The sequence below is a fragment of the Culex pipiens genome, chromosome 2 (genome assembly GCF_016801865.2).
Source record: "Culex pipiens pallens isolate TS chromosome 2, TS_CPP_V2, whole genome shotgun sequence".
NCBI classification, from domain to species: domain Eukaryota; kingdom Metazoa; phylum Arthropoda; class Insecta; order Diptera; family Culicidae; genus Culex; species Culex pipiens.
In genome coordinates, this window is record NC_068938.1 from 21,226,706 (window position 1) to 21,246,855 (window position 20,150).

Genomic DNA, 20,150 nt, shown 5'->3' on the forward strand with positions numbered 1-20,150 from the left:
TTACAACTCAATCATGAGTAGCGTTTGACACTTAAGCATACTTTGATTTAAGCGTGCAATCTGAAGCGTTACACGCTTCTCGAAAGTGAAATAACTTCGTGTAAAAGAACAGGTTGCGTGCTTTTGTTATTTTGATGCATGCACGCTTAACCAAAACCACAATCAACTGAGTTCGTTTTCCCACTTTTTTTTAAATTGTTGTGAACCAAAAAAAGTATTATATTAGTTGAACTCAAAAATTCGTATGATAAAGTGGGATAACGAACTCAGCAATTCATGATTTTTGTTTACGGTGTAGCAAAGTGCATCATAATAAAATCAGCTGTTTCTTGTTTCGAAAAAAATCCATATTTAAATTTCTTATAATCTAAACTTTATACTCTTAACAAAGCCAAGTAGTAATTTTCGTAAAAAATTGAGCTAAAATTTACGTTTTCGTTTTTCGAAAGTGTACTTAAAATACTCATTCAAGAGTGAACTTTTCTCGAATAAGAGTCAGTGTTTGGAAATTTGTTAGCTTATTTTTTATCAAATGTACATTTTGGGATGTTTCAGTTTTCAACGGTCTTACATATCTGCATTGGAAACCTGTAAAATATAGGAGGTAGTAGAAAAGTTTTTAAGATTAAAATTATAAAAATTAAATAATAAAAAAAAAGAATTTTTATTATAAAATCAATGGAGCACTTCCATTCGAGCAGTTTTTGCTTTTTTCTACAATGTATTTCTTATGGAGCGAACTGTCAAAAACTGCTCGACTGCGGGTGCTCCATTGATCATTCACCAAATAGGACCTAAGTGGATCACAACATGTCTGAAGCAAATTTATCACAAATAATAAAAAGAGAACCAGTTGAAGAGAGTGCAGAGCATTCAACAACAATCAAGTTGGAAAAAGAATTTCCGGAAAATCCTCAAGTCATTAAACCAACGACAACAACTTCCTTATGCTTCATAAATGCGGACCATACCAAGGTCATTTTAGTCCCAGTAGTGGCCGTTCGTCGCCCCAAACAGGAACCGGAAAAAACCGAAGTCACACAGTTTTCCAGCGAAACGATAGTGAAAGAGGAGCTCATTATCGAGGAAATTAACGAATCAGAAGACGCAACGGATGACTCGAGGATTCCTGATGGAAGCAGAGATCTGTTTTGTCAAGAATGTAACAAAACCTTCAACTGCAGACGATCGTACAACACCCACCGATTGAGACACTCCAATATCAAAAACATTAAATATCCGTGCAGTTACTGTGAAAGAGTAAGATGAAAGAAAGATTTTTCTTTGTAAATTGCACCTCATTTCAGTCGCACCATTTCAGCCCTTTGCCACGCGGCGCGATCTCACTCGACACGTGCACAGAGTGCATTTTCAGAGCAGCGCGCGGTCAGCCGTGGCCAACCGGATCCGGAAATGTCCGCTATGTCCCACGTTGAGTGACACCAACGACAGCTACCGGAGCCATCTGCTGACTCACGAGCGGCAGCTGCAGAGCATGTTCCGCTGTGAATATTGCAGCATGTGTTTCTTCGAGCAGGATTCACTGCGGCAGCACGTTGCGCATGAAAAGTGCGAAAAGTTGCCCAAATATGACGTTGTCGAGGAAAATGGTATGTTTAAATGCGGCGAGTGTAATCAAGCGTTTTTATTGCGGCGATTATGCCAGCAGCACATCAAGAGACATTCGGCAATTCGAAACAAAACGTTCGAGTGTGATACCTGTGGAAAGGTAACGAAATCTTCTATCTTAAAAACACACAACTCAAATCAATGCACCCTTGCAGCTGTACGGAACCAACTCGGAACTGCTGAGACACGCACGATCCCATGGTGGCGAGCCAACTGCAGGCAAACCGAAGCCAGTCACTCCCAGCGAAGCGGAAACTACCAAACTTTACCGGTGTTCCGAGTGCCCGAAGACGTTTCTGGACTTGGCCGGGTGTGAGCGGCACATCCGGAGGCATGAAAACGTAAGAAATGGAACGTTCCAGTGTGGCGAGTGCGGCAAGGTGAGCTTACCGATAAACATTAGTTTTTTGGAATGTTTCGAAACGTGTTTTTGCTTTCTAGTGTTACGGAAGGGACACGGAACTTCGCAAACATATACTGGCCCATAAAAAGAAGCAGGCATAAAATTCAGCCGGTTCATTTTTTTTTTAAATATGTCATTGCGCAATTATGGCTGCCATAACAGTTCTGAATGATTATCTATAACTGAGTGAAATCATGATAAATAATGAGTTTAAATAAATGTGTTTTTTTTCACAAATAATTCGGGCAAAAAACTTTGTCTTTTGCTTGATTGCTACCTTCGTTTGACAGTTCTCGTGCTTCGATTCGTACTTTTGGTTTGAGATGGCTGTTCTCTAATAAGCTCCAGGCTCTCTAATTCGAACCGGAAGGTTGTCAAGAATCACCTCCAAGTCTCCTCCAAATCAGATGCGTCTACACTAAGTTATAATGAAAAAAGCATTTCTGGAGTTTTTTTTTTTTTTTGAAGAGGTCCAATAAACCAAATTTCCAGTTTTTGCTTTTTGGGTGTCTTTAGAACCGCCTTGAGTCAGGGGTATTGCAAAACACCCAAAAAGCAAAAACTGAAAATTTGGTTTATTGGTCCTTTTTAAAAAAAAAACTCCAGATTTCCATTTTTTTTTCCAACGGTTCAAAGAGCCGGTGAAGTTGCATTTCCAACCTTTTTGCCCTCGTTGGGGCTACAAGTGTTAAGACCTGATTTTTCAGCCTAAAAAATATTTCCATCGGAAAGTTTGCCCAATTTCTCATAAGAAGATTGCCTTTGAAGAACGTGCAAACTGGGGATTTACAATATGTGTCTTTTTATTTCACATTATTCTAGAATTTGGCTAACTTTTATTTAACGTGCTCTAAAAACATAAACAAAACGTACGCAGCCATTGTAGTGACGTCTCGAGCCAAACATTTATTTTTCAATGCAAATGGGTTTCATTCCTCAAAATTGATTTTAGAATAAAAAGTTATTTATTCTTGTGATCTGAATAAACATAATACATTTATTAAATTATGGAAGAAATTGACGTCAAACCCAACATCAAGGTCGAAGCCGTTGACTGGGTAAGCATTTCCGAAGTGATAAAAAGGTTGAACGCAAAATTCACCTCTTTAAACATTCTAGCCCGAACCACCGGCCAACTTCCACCATCCGGAAGTTCCCGTTGCACTTCCGGACCAGAAACCGAACATCTCAAACTTCAGCTTCCCAAGCGTGGTAAAGGAGGAACTGATCTTAGAGGATGACACCCCACCTTTTGAACCGGCTAGCGGCGTCCCTGACGGTCCGGAACCGGTTACACCCGGCTTGAACCAGTACGCCTCTGCTGAGGAGGACAGTAACGGTCCCAGCAGCGACATCACTCCCGGAAAATTTGCATGCACAATTTGCCAGCTGGTAAGGTTGAGAGGTTTGCGTCATACTCGTAGTGGCGTGATGTAAACAAGGGCGTCTGTGTGAAGTGTCACTACTAACAAAATAATTATTTTGCAGTCGTTTCCTAAAAAGCGCGATATACAGCGGCACCAGCGGGAAGAACATAAGCAGCTGTATTTCTGCAACACCTGCGATAAGGTACACTCATCCCTCATATTCGGAACAGTTTACAGATCGGCCAATGTTCAAAAAATCATAACAAATCGATAATTGGACATAATGATTTGCTTTTACCTTCATGTGAAAGCTTTTCTTACGATCTTTCGATTGATGTATAGACCGGCTGTACATTTTTACGATTTATATCAAGTTTTCGAAGAAAAACATTGACCATTGAAAACCACAAATTCGGAACACTTTTTTCTTACGATGTAAACAAACTTTTTTTTCTCTCCAGGTGTACATATTTTTTTTGCAAAATAATGACTTTGCACTCTGAAACCAATTAGGTTTTACGCCGTCGCGGCTAACCTCAATCGTGAATTTCTGTTTGACAGCTCGCGTGCACTGTTTACATAGACTTAGTCGCGTTCGAACGGAAAGTGCTGGGTATTTTTTTTATTCAAAATCGGCTGAAATTACAAAAGTCAAGTGGTAAGTAAATTGTTAGTGAATTTATTTGCAAGATTTCAAGTTTTTTTTTAAATTCATTGCAGGAAACCGAAGGCGAAGTGGGCGGCAAACTTGTCTACATGCTCGCTGAACCCGAACGAAAAAGAAACCGTGCTGCTGACTGAGATGGTCAAGCAATGCCTTGTTCCGACGCTCTGCCTGGAATTACCGATCACCAAGGACATGCAAGTCCCAGAAAACTACCGCACCGTCTTCCGACCGCTTATGCTCCAGCTCCAGCTCCCGAGGACATGGTCAAGTTCAATCTCGAGCGCTGCAACCTCGCCCTCCTCCACCAGCAGAACACCGGCAGACTCTTCATCGTCCTGTTTGAGAAGAAAAAGAAGCTGCTCTCGGAGGTTTTCCGTTGTCGATTCTTGACGTGGGCCTGACGGAAAAGGACAGTTTGTCCTTGGTTCAAATTAGTACGAACTGGTAGTTCGGTTCAACAAACAACTGGTCTCCGGCACCCGGCAACGAGGGTGCTTCAATCTACAACTAGAGACGTGATCCTGGTTTCGAGTTTAATTGATGGACAGTGGAATTTTCAAGTCCTGTTTGGCTTTTATTTTAATCAGACGTTATTATTTCTGACATATAAAATCAAACTTGTTTTTTTAGTCAAAGAATTTATTTTTATCCTTAATAATCTAGCAGCTCCTTGACGACATGGTCCGCTAGACTGTAGTTGATTAGCATTCCAATGTGGTCCTTCGGGTCAATCCGAATTGCAGGAAGGGGTTGGCGTTGGCCAACTACTTCATCTCGCTCGTTATCCCGAAGCACCAGGATCATTTAGGGTGGCCACTCAAGTCGGGAATTTGCCAAGATCCGCAAAAATCGGGGAAATGTCGGGAATTTGTAATTTTTTGTCAAAAAGTCGGGAATGCCAAGCACATAGGTTTCTGAACATTATTTTCTAACTCTTGAATAATTTTTTAATATTTTGCACAATCTTCAAATTTATTTCACTCAATTTGTCTTTTGCAACTTACTTTAAATTTAAGCTTTCTTCTGATATTTTAATCTATTTCAGTGTGAAAAGGCTATTTGAGTTTATTATTAATGTGATTACTGTTGCAAAAATATTTTTTATAGTTTTTGTCACACTAAAGGAATTCTGCCAACTTGAAATATTATTTAAAAAAAAAAACAATTATAATTAACAAAAGTTTTTGAATTTTATAAAGCCCTGATATTTATACCAAAGAGCTACCATATATTTGATTACAGGAAGTTAAAACTCAATAAATGTGCCAACAATCAGTTTTAATTATCGTTTCGGAAGATTTACATAGATATAGAATAGTTCATTGAAGAAAAATCAAAGTGTCACATATTCAGGGAAAAATGTGCTATTTCGGAATACCCCTTGATTTAAGAATTGGTTTAGTTTATTGTAAGTTTAAGTTAGTTTTAGGTTGGGTTATGTTTTCTTCACATTTTTTTTTTCTCATTGTACCTAGTATTAGAGAAATGATAAATCATATACTTTTTAGGTTATGAAAATGAACAGTGTTTAATTCACAAAAAGCTAACTAAAGCAGAAGGTGATCCACTTATTATGTAAATCAATTGTAATTATTATAAGAAAGATTCAATAAAGTATATTTAATTAAAAAAAGTGAAAATCCCTATTCATAATATCATAATATTCATAATATCATATATTCATCCCAATTGGCTAAATCTAAAGGGAGTTATTGGCATTTTTGTGAAAAAATAGAAAAAATTTCAAACTCGAATAAAAAAGTATTCCATCCAGATATCAACTCGATTTGACCTGGAGCTTATAGGAGACATCTGGGACTGCCATCTGAGACTGAGAACGCTTTGGGTAAGACAGATTAATACATAAAATAGACACTTTTTCTTTTAGTGAATTTTGTGGTTGTTAATTTTTGCTCTGGGGACCCCCATTTTTTGATATGATATTTTTCGTTTTCCTAAGACAATTGCACAACAAACATGTTATTTTTAAAACAATAAAAATGTTTATTTTTATCCATTTCAACCCTTTAAAAAATAAAAGTTTTAGAAAAATAAGCAAATTTTCAGCACTTTTTAATTCAAAAGTAAGTTACTTTTTTCATTACAGTAATATTTTTTGTTTGTATCACCCTGCCGTTTGCAAGTGAAGGGGATGTTTTGTTATGTTTCGCTTTTCGTCGCAAATGTACATGGCGTCTTTTTCTCATTGTACCTAGTATTAGAGAAATGATAAATCATATACTTTTTAGGTTATGAAAATGAACAGTGTTTAATTCACAAAAAGCTAACTAAAGCAGAAGGTGATCCACTTATTATGTAAATCAATTGTAATTATTATAAGAAAGATTCAATAAAGTATATTTAATTAAAAAAGTGAAAATCCCTAGGTTCTGGGTATATTTTAAAATTTGGTGAAATCTTATAAAGGACATCAACTCATTCCATATGCAATGACGATTTTTTTTGGAAGAAATATTTTTATTTGCGCCAGCCTGTAATGAATGGCCATAATTTACTTTTACACCCCAGCATCAAACTTTTATGAATAACTTGAATTTTTTTTAAAGATATTTGAATCCGCTTAAACGAAAAAACATCGATTAAAATCCAAAAGTTTTTCGTTTAGAATGAATAAAATTAATTACTTTTACGTATTAAAAATATTATGAAAAATATTAAAAAATTGCAATAAAATAAATTCAAAGAACATTGGACTAAGTTATTACAAATATGATTAAAGGATTTGGGTCTTCAAACATTTCGCATCAAATTATTGGTAAATTAGTCTTATCAAAATAGGGTTTTCAATGAAGCGAAAACTCTATAGATCAACCGACGACGATCAACATTGATTCAAATATTAAAAATCAAAATTCAGAAGATGGAAAAGGGAATCAGGTAGATTTTTTTAAAAAGCGAATTCCTTAACATATTTTGAAGTTTTTTGATAACTGGAATCATGACAAATTAATAAAATTAAAGAAATTTCAATCCTTTTTCATAGCCAGTAAAAACAAAATCTTAATGTTTCTTTAAAAAAAAATTTGATTCATAATAATGAGAGCATTCCCCTTTGTAATATTTTTTACGAATTTATTGAAGTAATAATTTGAAATTATTCTTTAGATAAAAAATGGTAACTATTTGAGCATCTGGAAAAGTCAGGAAAAAGTAGGAAATTTAAAAATGGGATTTCAGTGGTCACCCAGGGCCTGGGATCACCTCGTAGGAGCAATCAACGCCAACGTGTATCCGTGATTCCAGAACTGGCGAAGAATGGCTGTAGATTGAAGCACCCTCGCTGCCAGGTGCCGGAGACCAGTTGTTTGTTGAACCGAACTACTAGTTCGTACTAATTTGAACCAAGGCCAAACTGTCCTTTTCCGTCAGGCCCACGTCAAGAATCGCCCACGAGGAGGATAATAGTTCCGCACCGCAAACGGATCCGCCGATACTCCGACACACATCTGCACGGTTCCAACTCCTTCCTCGCCCAGCTCTTCGATTTCCGGCGGCTTCTCCGGATTGTTTTTAAACAGCAGTTTGATCATGTCGTTCCTTGCGATACGCGTACTCCATTCTGCGCCGGTACATTCGTTAACAATCTGGAGACCCTCTTAGGCCTGAGCGGGTTGCGGTGGTAGCGTTTTAGCTTCTTTTGGAGTGGTTCCGCTTCGCAGGCCTTCGACAACGGAAAACCTCCGAGAGCAGCTTCTTTTTCTTCTCAAACAGGACGATGAAGAGTCTGCCGGTGTTCTGCTGGTGGAGGAGGGCGAGGTTGCAGCGCTCGAGATTGAACTTGACCATGTCCTCGGGAGCTGGAGCTGGAGCATAAGCGGTCGGAAGACGGTGCGGTAGTTTTCTGGGACTTGCATGTCCTTGGTGATCGGTAATTCCAGGCAGAGCGTCGGAACAAGGCATTGCTTGACCATCTCAGTCAGCAGCACGGTTTCTTTTTCGTTCGGGTTCAGCGAGCATGTAGACAAGTTTGCCGCCCACTTCGCCTTCGGTTTCCTGCAATGAATTTAAAAAAAAAACTTGAAATCTTGCAAATAAATTCACTAACAATTTACTTACCACTTGACTTTTGTAATTTCGGCCGATTTTGAATAAAAAAAATACCCAGCACTTTCCGTTCGAACGCGACTAAGTCTATGTAAACAGTGCACGCGAGCTGTCAAATGACGTCACGGTGTAAAACCTAATAGAACTCATGGTTAGTGATGTTTTATGAATGGTCTGATAACTTTTTTGTGAAAATATCAGTTAAATTCAGGTGTTCCACAATTGTGGGAGACACAATAACATCCCACAATCATGGAACGGGCAATTTGGAGGCAGTATCTTGCTGCTCTGGATAAAATAGTCTTGAAATGCAGTTTTTGTTTGAAAAGTATTACTTTTACTGGTGAAATAGCAAAAGAATGTCCAAATAAAGGCCTTAAAAATAGCAGGGTCGGCAGAAAAGTTGCATTTTGCATTCTATTGAAAAATTACCACAAAAGTGTTCCGAATTTGTGGGTGTTCCGAATATGTGGGATGACTGTATGCACTTGCAATTGATTCGCAATTCTTACAACAAATAATTAAATATTTCTCCAGAGCTTCGACAAGCCGTGCCGTCTGAAGCGGCACGCGCCAAGCTGCAAGGGACGCCCTCTGTACTGTGCCACGTGCGACAAGACGTTCGACGCAGTGAAGGCGTGGTACAAACACCGTGCCAGCCATCGGAACGTAGAGAGTAAAAAGTTCCAGTGTCAGTTGTGTCATAAGGTCAGGGATGTTTAGGGTTTTATTGAAATTGAACTAATTTTGGGACGTTTCCTTTCAGCCATTCACTGCCCGATCCGGCTCGCTGCAGCACGAGTGGGAAGTTCACAAGTTTATTCGGCCTGAGCTGGCTGACGAAGTTACGATTTGCAAAATGTGCAACAAACCGTGCTACTCGAAGGATTCTTACGAGCAGCACTTGCAGTCGCACATGCATATCGAAAATAAGACTTTCCAGTGTAAAATTTGTGAGAAAGTAAGTTGATTCAAAGGTATCTGATCAATTTGACTTATTTTTTTTTATTTATAGTGCTTTGGATCGGAAAACTGTCTCAAGGGTCACACAACTCGGCAAGAGTGCGAGAAAAAGGTGATGTTGGGCTCGAATGGCGTTTACAATTGTTTCGAGTGCAGCAAAACGTTTTCGCAGCAAATTTTCCTGATCCGACACATGCGTCGGCACGCCCACATTATCAACGGTACCTACAAGTGTGACCTCTGTGGGAAGGTAAATTCTTAGCATCTTACAAATATCGTAAATTTCTAAAAAATGAGAAACTTTTCAGCACTTTGCCTCCAACAAAGAACTCCAAACCCACACGAAAAACTTCCACGAATTGCGGAAACCCTCGGCGGTGGATCTTATCCTGACCGACGAGCGGGGCCACTTCAAGTGTCCCAAGTGTGACACGACGTACGAGAATCGTCAGTCCTGCCTGAAGCACATCCTGCGCCACGAGGCGCTCGAAACGGGCAAGTATCGGTGCCAGATTTGTGGGCGCGCTTGCACCACAAAGGTCGTGCTGGAAAAGCACCTCAAAACTCATGAACCCAAGCAGAATGGTCACTCGGAGCATAAGAACCAGAACATGCTTGCGCACAACACCAGCCGGCAATTGAACGGAGAGTCAAGCAGTGCCGCGGAGGGTTTGTCCACCAAAGACACACAGGTGGCCTGAAATTGAGTGATGTACGTTGAGGCAAACAATCATTAAAGAACTCTTATTGATGGACCTCTTTCTGTTAGTCTGTGTTACAAAAAATGATCTCTATCGAGAAATTAAAAAGAGAGATGTGAGCCGGTAACATGGAGTTAAACTTTTTGAAAAGCCATGTTATGCTGCACAGCAACTGCACAGAAAGTTTAACTCCATGTTGCACTTTTAATTTTTCGATAGGTTAGTACGGCGCTCAAGGCACGATCAAGATCACAAAAAGATTTTTCTTGAGCGGTCCCTTATTAGGTCGAACCGTAAAAAGCAGAAACTAAGAAATTGAAAAAAATATATAAAAAAACGGGAGCCCAGAAAATGAAAAAGAAAAATATTTAGATCAAATATCATGATTCAAAAATTTAAAAAAAAACTGGGAATTCAACATTCAGGAATTTAAAAACTCAGATGTTTAGAAAATCCGAAATTAAAAAATTACAAAATATTTATAATTTAAAATTTCAGAAATTCCCAAATTAATACTTAAACAAACGGATATTCAGAAATTTCAATTATCTTAAATTCAAGATTTCCAAAATTCAAAATTTTGAACAGAGACATTAAATTAAAAAAAATCAAAACCAAAACCAAACCATCCACATTAACGACCCCCGGGTCTTTTGTGGTCTCTATTGCAAGTTTCTGCTCGAACCTAGGAGTCCGAAGGCTTGAATAAGGAGAGCACCCAAACCTCTTTTTACTCCAAGGAACCTTCCACCCCAGTGTTTGAACTGACGATCTTTGGATTGCGAGTCCAACCGCCGCCAGCGATTCCACCGGAGTAGGCTTGGTTTGGTGTGTTGTTTGTACTTATGGCATGGAGACGACTCCTACACCTGGAATGACTTAACGGCTTAACAACCAAGGCCGGGACCGACATTTTACTTCCTCATCCGATGGAAGGTTGCATCAGATGGGAATCGAAATTTAAAAAAACCGAAACTCAAAAAAATCTAAAATTTTAAAAGAACAAAATTTAGAACATTCAAAAACAAAACACAAATAACACAAAATACTTCTAAAAAAATTTACTATTCAAGAATTTAAAAATTCAGTTATGTTAATTCTATAATTTAAATACTGAAAACTTGAAAAAATAGGGGAACAGCATCTAATTTCAGCGTGCCTCTAATGTAGGCAAGTCAGAACTTTGACATTCAATTAAAGCTAATTAAAAGCGTTTTCAACTGAAATCGAGTGATAAATAGCTCAATAAGAAGTGAGCAAGCAAGTTTCTATCAAAAGTTTTGCAAAATTAGTTGTTTAAATAGTGAAAATCAGCAAATTGGATGGAGTTAGGAGCGAGTGCTTGACCTGCCAAACATACGAGAATTTCCCCTATAAGTTTAATAAAAATCTAAAAATTCAAAAATACTGGAGTTTGAAAATTCAAAAATTAAAATATTCCAAACTTCAGAAAGCTCAAAAATTCTAAGTTCTAAGATTTTCTAAAATTTCAAAATTCAGACAATCAAACATTTAAAGTTCAGAAAATGATAAAATTTTAATTAGAAAATTTAACAAAATTGGATGGTCAAATTTTAAAATCAATATTAATAACTCAAACCCGCTTAAATTAAGGAGTCTCAAAAGAAGTTCTGAGTATAAAAACCTAAGTTTTTATAAATTCAAAAAATCAAGGTTTTAAGAATGAGCATGAGCATGAGCATGGTTGACTGCCAATGAGCTGCTACTCCGTTATTGACAGATCAGCTGAAGTTAAACAATGAATCAAAAATGATCAGTGGGAGCCAACCATCCGTTCACTGTTTAACCTCTGAAGACCCCGACTTTATTAATCAATACCGGCGCCCTCCCAAGAAGCCTGCAGTTCAACAAAAGGGAGGAATGTTAGTCCGATAGTTGAAGTTCCCTGGGCTTTGTCATAATGAGTGTCATAGGTTTGATGCTTGTTTGGCAAAGAGTATGATTTGATTCGATGTGGAATTAAAATCGAAGTGTTCAGTATATTGCTGAAGCTTCCATTTTTACACATGGACACCACTTCATGCTGCGAGAACCCACTTTGGCGTAGTCTCAGGGCTTAATCGATGGCCGGTAAGCTGTCATCGAGACAAGGAGGTTCTCTGATAGTGGAAATATCACATTTGTACAATGAACCGCTACATATGTGATTTTTCCCTATCTTAATGTGGGTGTCAGGTTAGGATGCGGGTTTAAAAAAATAGTGTTTGTAGAATTTAGGATTTTAACTATAAATATCAACTTTTTATACTTTGCCTTTAGTTATTTAGGGACAAAATTAGTAACAGTGAATTCAGTAATTCTATCAGAATCGGTGATTTTCATTCAAGTAGCATAAAAACCATTCTGATTTGTCAAAATTTCCATAGAGTCTCGATCAATCAATAGTGAAATGATATCGGACTAAATTCGTTGATCTGTTGAACTAACGGTTGTCGGATTATGATTGTATCGACCATTGTTGCGAATCGAGGATCTACTGGAATTCTGACGAACAAATGGTTGTCTCTTTTTCAATTCACGACTTGTAAAATATCAACTGTTATTTTTTTTTTGTTTTTTAAAAGAAGCCAGACAGGTTTTAAAAGAAACGTTTTTTTTTGTTAATAATTAAAATGTCGGGGATTTGAGATAAGAGTAGCTTTCGGATAAGTTGCTTTAAATCTTGTATTCAATTCAAGTTAGGTAGTTATCCGCAAATGAATATTTGGACTTATATGAATAATTGAACATTTTGGACTTATGAATAACACACAACTGTGCATTTATTCTAGAGTCAGATCCATACAGCGTCAGTGTTTATTTGGTCGAAGTGTACTAATTCATTGGCAGATCTGGTTCTAGTTGTAATGTACGACAAGACTACTGACGGACGTGACAGGACGAGGGCCCAGTTTAGAGGTTTCGACATCAACGATGTGCGGCTGGATCACCCTCCCAAAAAAAAAAAAAAAAAATGTTAGTCCGATAGTTGAAGTTGCAGACTCATCAAGCACATAGTTTTTCGCTATATACTTGTTGATACCGCTTGAGACCGTTGAATCCACAGCATCTCCTTCAAGCATCACGTGATTATTTTTTTTTTTTTTGGGTTAGTAGGATAAGGTATTGGCTTTTCGATGCCTCCCGAGCAACGATGCTATGGGAAGGTCTTTCTAATTAGCACACCAAAACACTCGCGCACAGGTATTTAAATACTGAATAAATGTAATTTTTCATCACGATTACCCAGACGACATTGATGATATAGGAAGGACTTTTTTACAGTCATTTGCAGTAATACTTAAACTTATTTTAATGCAACAATTCACACGACGTCGTACCTCCCGATCAACGATGATATAGGAAGGACTTGAGCAAGCCAATCAGGATGAAACACGAAATAAAATTCTTTTCTTTTCACACACAATGCCACATAATTGACCGCGCGTCACCACCCAACTAATTGAACTGATTTTCTTCTGCTTGTGGGCAAGCCAACCAGGATGAAACACGAAATAAAATTCTTTTCTTTTCACACACAATGCCACATAATTGACCGCGCGTCACCACCCAACAAATTGAACTGATTTTCTTCTGCTTGTGGGCAAGCCAACCAAGATGAAACACGAAATAAAATTCTTTTCTTTTCACACACAATGCCACATAATTGACCGCGCGTCCACAAAAAATCAAGGTTTTAAGAATATAAAAAAAGTAAATGTTTGGAAAAAAAGAAACAAATTCAAAAAAATTAAGATGAAAATTTTCAAAGGTTAAGAAATTCTAAAATTTGAAAGCTCTTCCTGCATTTAAAAATTTAAATTTTGAAAAAAGCGATATTACAAAATAAAATAAAAATTGTAAAGTTCCATAATTTCTAAATTGTCAAAAATCAAATTTCAATAATCTAGAACTAAAAAATAAATCTAAATTTTTTAAACACAAAAAACTTAAATTATAAAAAATAAGCTATAAAAAGGAAAAACATAAAACTACTGAAATGAAGGAGTTCTAAAATTTAAAAAAAATCATATCAGAAACGCTTCAAAGTTTAAGAAAAAAAAAATTTTTTTTAATTCAAAAGCTTATTTTTTTTAAATCTGTAAACAAATTTTAATCCTTTTGACAAATTTGAATAAAGTTCGTACTTGATTATCAGTTGGCCTCGTCAAAACTTTCTTCAGGCATTCGAAATAATATTTTAAGTTTTTATTTTTTTAATTTTTGCATGGCTTTCTAGTCAGAAATTTACCAACACATTCAAAGAATGTTTACATGACAGCTGCGGGTTTGTTTGCATCAGATCTGCTATCTCTTTCTAGCAAAAGTTTTTTGTCATGCGACTTCTAGCTGTTTTTTTTCTGACCGCCCGATATGTGTGCCAACATTAGGTTTTACGCCGACTCGATTTTTAGGTTAGAAATTTGACAGCTTGGCTGCACTGTTTACATTTTTTGCACCTGTGTCTCTGTAAAAATGTGTGTGCGTGTGCGCTCGTGACGTCACGCTGTAAAACCTAATATTGTGGTTTTTGAAATAAATCGAAATAACAGCGCGAGTGTTTTTCATTTCGCGAAGCAATTTTCTGTTGTTTCTTTTCAGAGTGTACCTCAAATGTCACACGCGAAACCAAAACAATATTTCGCCGCGGCACCAAACTGAAATGTCGCCAGTTGAGCTGCGACAAGACTCGCGCCGCGTCTTACACGGAGCATGGAATCGATCACGAAAATCTACCGGAAATCGTTCTGTGAGCGTGGATTCGATCATCCGGATGGACCTTTTCATGATGTCTAGCTTGGAGAGTACAATTACGGCGCTTTTGATTTTCAAATTGGTGGCTGGGTCTTTCCATTTTGACGCTATAGAGCTTATTCAATCGACACCCGCAACATCCCGCATCGGCAAAACTCTCCCGGTGAGAGGACACAACGGACCGGATTGAGGTCCTTCGACAATGAGGCCACTTATTTTTGTTTTATTCAGACGGTAATCGATCCGTAATCAGCAACTTAACCAAGACTTTTTTCCCTTTTGCGTCTTTTCCTGGAGCTGGAAACTGACTGAACTTCATAAATTACCCCAAATGAAACAGTTCTAGTGGTAGTAGAACTAAAAACCAAGTTTTGAAACAATAATTTAATCTAAAGCATTCCATTTCCTTGGCAGACCAGAAAATATCAGCCACGTTTTTCTCATCATCCAAAGCCGTCAAAACAAAAAAAGCAAACACACTGATTCAAAATCACTTAAACATGCTTGACAGATATTTCGCGACAGAAAATCGTCGCGAGAGTTAAACTTGCTCAATTCGGTTTAGTGCCGCGGCGACAATATTTCGCTGGGACTGTGACAGCTCGAGCTCGATTTGCATCAGGGCCGAGATCAGGACACTGTGACGAAAAGATATGCATTTTTGGGATAATGCCTAGAAAGTCTTATTTTGATTTTTTTCCTTCCGAGCTCCGTACTTAGCTTGTAATAAAATAACATTTCAGTTTATCCAACATTTATTTCAAAATATAAAAATGTGTTTGCTGTACATATTAGATTTGCCTCGCATTAAGAAGAAAATATATGAGAAGTCCTTGAAAGTTATGTTAGGATAATTTAATCGCCCTTTGTTTCTTCAGTGTGTTTACTTTTATGAACCACAAGTTCGGATTTGGATCCCATTTTCTGAAAAGAAAAGACAATCAGTACACATTTCCAATCCACCATACCATGTAACAAGAAGCCAACCTTCCCACACACGCTGCACTCAAACGCCCCGCTCCGTTTGGCCTCGTGCCTCTGGAGGTGCGAGACTAGCGACAGCCGCGAAGCGCAGATAAAGTCACACTCGGAACACTTTAGCTCTTCCAGCGTGTCCTTGCCGCCGTGGATCGTCTCGTGTCTGGCCAGTATTACCCGCGAGCCGTAGAACTTGGCGCAGACCTTGCACTGAAATGTGCCTTTTTCCACAGCGTCATGTCGCTGGACGTGTTGGATAAGGAATTGTCTTCGCGCAAACTTCTTGCCGCACTCGGGACACTCGAAGGAAAGACTGTCCAGTTCCGTTTGCGTTTTAACCTTTCCCGTTCGATGTTTCTCGATGTGTGCCAACAGGCTCCTTCTGGTGGGGCAGCACTGAAAGTAAGATATTTTTCAAACTGAGGTTTCGATATGAATTTAGGAACTTACCGTGCCGCACGTTTCACACTTGAAGGTCCCAATTCTAACGTGAACGTGTCCTTGAGCATGAGTGAAATAGACTCGCTGTTTCGTGAATATAATCGCACAATCGGGACACTTGTAAACGGTGTGGTTGTTTCTTTCCAAGATTATTGGGGGCACTTTCTCTGTAGAAACAATCGTCGTTTGTTGCTTCCTAGCGTGCATCTCCTCGTGTCTTATCAGCTCTCGTTTATCTCCGCAACGCTGGAAATGTTGAACAAACCAATGTAACTTGCAAAAACAATTTAAAACATCAGTAACAAAAGATACCACATCGCACAGCTTGCACGGAAATTTGCTCTCCTTGATCGCTTCGTGCCTCCGAATATGCCGATCCAACAGCCGCTTTTCCCAAAATGTTTTGTTACAAACGGTACATTTGAATTCGCTGTCTCCATCTATCGACGAATCGTCCGAACCTGATTCCTCCTCGCTGCTTGATTCACTTGACGTGACGTCCTTTTGAGCTTCGTGCTCCACTTGATGTTTTTCCAGGTACTTTTTGTTAGCGAACGTCTGTAAATTTCATTCAATATTTACTTGTACGCACGAATATGCTCTACTCTTCGCTTACCAATGGACACAAATTGCACTGGATCCTTTCCCGCTTTATAAACCCATGTCTCAAAAGATGACGCAAGCCTAGGTGTCGCTGTTCAAAGGTTTTCTCACATGCGGAACACTTGTAGATGCCATCTATTTCCTTCAGTGTTGGTTCGGGACATATCAAGCCGTACGGGTCACTTGATATCCGGGACTTTTGTTTCTCGTGAACTTTTTCATGCCTCTTTAGCTCGGCGTTTGTTTTGAAAAGCTTAAAAAAAATCTGATTTTAGATTTAAAACTGTTAGGATCCTTACGAAAAATACATACCAACTCGCAAGGCGTGCACTTGTACAATTCTTGTTTCAGAGCAACGTGGTGCCGAGCATGGATGGTGTATTGGAACCGGAACTCGAAGCGCTTGTCGCAGTCAGGACACATAAGGAAGCCTTTGTCGTCCTTTTCCACCACTTTGGGTACCTGTTCCGATTCCGACTCGCTAGAAGACTCCTTGATCAACTTTTTCGCTTGAGGCTTTTTATTCTTTTTGTGCACAACTTGTTCATGTTTTTTGAGCGCGTATTTGTCGAAAAAACACTTTAAAAAAATATTAAAAGCTGTTTTTTTTTACATTAACCTATATTTCTCGTACCTTATCGCATGGTTCACACTTGAATTTGCCTGCCTTCACATTTCGATGATAGTAGGTGTGCTGGTAAAACCGGTAGGGATTGCCGAACACTTTGTCGCACTCTTTGCAGACCCAGGATCTGCCATCGGCAGAAACGGGATTTTTTACTGCTTCCGGCTTGCTCGTCTTCTTTGTCAACTTCTTCGCTCGAGTCTTTTTCTCCTTTTGGTGCACATTTTTGACGTGTTTCGCAAGCGCACTTTTGCCCCTAAAACACTGCCAAAAAACGGTGTTAGAAACTATTGTTTAACTTGAACAAAAAATGTTATGTACCTTCTCACATGTTTTACACTTGAATTTGCCTGCCTTCACAACTCGATGATCATAGGCGTGTTTATAAAATGCGGAGCCATTTGTGAACGTTTTGTTGCACTCTTTGCAGACCCAGGTTTTTTCAGCTGCAGGCACGGGATTTTTCGGGCACTTATGACTGCCCAGCGTGCTGATGTTTACGAAACGCTGGAAAAATGTTTTAACATTTAGTCCAAAATTTTGCGAATCGACTTGAAACGCCTGAAGATGAAACACCCTTTCCCCTCTTGGAAAGTCGTACAACGCAGGTTCGTTAAGAGGCAGTATTTGTAAATATTGCTCGGTTTGTTCTAGAGGTCGTATCGAGGTGCTCCGATTTGGATGAAACTTTCAGCGTTTGTTTGTCTATACATGAGATGAACTCATGCCAAATATGAGCCCTCTACGACAAAGGGAAGTGGGGTAACACGGGCTTTGAAGTTTGAGGTCCAAAAAACCTAAAAAATCTTAAAATTGCTCGCATTTCCGTAAAACTTCATCAATTCCAACTCTCTTTGATGCATTCGAAAGGTCTTTTGAAGCACTTCAAAATGTGCCATAGACATCCAGGATTGGTTCGACTTTTTCTCTTAGCTTTTGCAAATTACTGTCAAAAATTGATTTTTTTAAAACCTTAATATCTTTTTGCAACAGCCTCCAACACCCATACTCCCATAGGTCAAAAGATAGGTAATAACATGGACTATAAGCCTACGGTGTTAACTTTTTGGCCAATCGCAGTTTTTCTCATAGTTTTTCGATTTTTCTAGAACAAACATTTTACAACGTTAGTTTTTGCCCGGTAGGCCGCCATAGCGGCACTTTTTGGTCTCAATTTTGTCATATTCGGAATCCTCGGACAATTTCACGCAAGTTAGTAGTATTGGAGTTGTAAATTTGATTTAAAAAATAATTAAATAAAACATTTTTGAAAAAAGAAATAGATCTTATTTACCCTATGATCAATACGTCAAATGCTGTATCAAGTAGGCGAAAACCTGTTTTACCCCTAATCCAACAAATTGTTAAAAAATATTTTAATTCATTCATTCTAAATGGCAATTTTTCCAATCAAATTTACAACTCCAATACTTCTAACTTACGTGAAATTGTCCGAGGATTCCGAATATGACAAAATTGAGACCAAAAAGTGCCGCTATGGCGGCCTACAGGGCAAAAACTAACGTTGTAAAATGTTTGTTCTAGAAAAATCGAAAAACTATGAGAAAAACTGCGATTGGCCAAAAAGTTAACACCGTAGGCTTATAGTCCATGTTATTACCTATCTTTTGACCTATGAGAGTATGGGTGTTGGAGGCTTTTGCAAAAAGATATTAAGGTTTTAAAAAAATCAATTTTTGACAGTAATTTGCAAAAGCTAAGAGAAAAAGTCGAACCAATCCTGGATGTCTATGGCACATTTTAAAGTGCTTCAAAAGATCTTTCGAATGCATCAAAGAGAATTGAAATTGATGAAGTTTTACGGAAATGCGAGCAATTTTAAGATTTTTTAGGTTTTTTGGACCTCAAACTTCAATGCCCGTTTTACCCCACTTCCCTTTGTCGGAGAGGGCTCATATTTGGCATGAGTTCATCTCATGTATAAACAAACAAACGCTGAAAGTTTCATCCAAATCGGAGCACCTCGATACGACCTGTTACACATTGGTGAAAAACTCGCTCTTAATTCAAACGTCAAAACTAAATTGTCAAACTAATATCGATATTTCACCCCAATTGGGTACTAAAGTCCTATGTCAATATTTATGTACAATGGTAAAAAACACGATTAAAAACCATTTCTAATCACATTTTTTCATTTTAACGCAAAAAAAATTGACAAGACAACATTTTTTCGATGGATCAACTAGCTGTCAAGTAGGAGCTTTTCTGTCAAGAAGGACCGCGAGGTTAATTTTTCAAAATTGATTTAAAAATCCATTTTAAAATCTTTATGGTTGTACAAAGGGTCATTGTACTCAGAAAAATAAGCTTTATCGCTGTAAACAATAATATCAGCCATCTAAGCTTCATTTTAGAACCCAATTGTTGGTCTAATTCCGAGCACGTTGTTTTTTGACAGCTTCGAATTAACGAATCCGCTCTGTATTCAAGCATCGTAAGTTCTTCGTCATGATGGTTATGCTTGTAGCATTAACACTGCGCCTTTTTTTAAACTCCATTCTAATAATTTTAAATATTTACCTTTTCACACTGCTGACACGTGAACCGACCAGATTCCAACATCTTGTGACGATATTTGTGCGATTTAAACGTGCCTGAGGAAGTGTACGATTTATTGCATTTTTCACAGTGCCATCTCTTTCGCCTAGGTTTTCTTTTTGAAGATTTCGGTATCTTCTCCAGGTCATCATTTTGCGGATTATTTGCCGGAACTTCAGCTTGACCACCATCTTTTTCGGGTATTGGATTGAGGACGTCTTCATTAATTATTGTAGATTCAACCATTTTTTGTTTGCCTGAGATAATTTAAATTCGCTTTGAGGAAAATTAATTTAATGTTTGAGTGAGGAAACAGTGAACACCAACGGAAACAAGTCGGGATTGTTTACCTGTTATCGCGAGCTCTGAATGTTTGTTGACAGTAAACAAA

General features: G+C 38.1%; 2 protein-coding genes across 2 annotated transcripts; one reads left to right on the plus strand and one right to left on the minus strand.

Moving 5' to 3' along the window:
• The first annotated feature begins 300 nt into the window (after positions 1–300).
• LOC120428898 (zinc finger protein 878-like) lies at positions 301–15,341 on the plus strand. The gene is made up of 10 exons (XM_052708978.1): positions 301–604; positions 792–1,260; positions 1,322–1,729; positions 1,785–2,009; positions 3,152–3,424; positions 3,521–3,601; positions 8,669–8,839; positions 8,898–9,092; positions 9,147–9,344; positions 9,403–15,341. Exons 2-10 carry the CDS (start codon positions 811–813, stop codon positions 9,793–9,795), a joined length of 2,394 nt encoding a protein of 797 aa, XP_052564938.1. The 5' UTR covers positions 301–604; positions 792–810; the 3' UTR covers positions 9,796–15,341.
• On the minus strand, positions 15,288–20,150 carry LOC120428882 (zinc finger protein 808-like). Its single transcript, XM_052707619.1, has 9 exons — positions 19,742–20,150; positions 17,519–17,704; positions 17,207–17,461; positions 16,885–17,151; positions 16,586–16,825; positions 16,282–16,527; positions 15,979–16,215; positions 15,538–15,924; positions 15,288–15,474 (listed from the first exon to the last, which is right to left on the minus strand). The coding sequence occupies exons 1-9, from the start codon at positions 20,003–20,005 to the stop codon at positions 15,406–15,408; spliced, it is 2,151 nt and encodes a 716-aa protein (XP_052563579.1). The 5' UTR covers positions 20,006–20,150; the 3' UTR covers positions 15,288–15,405.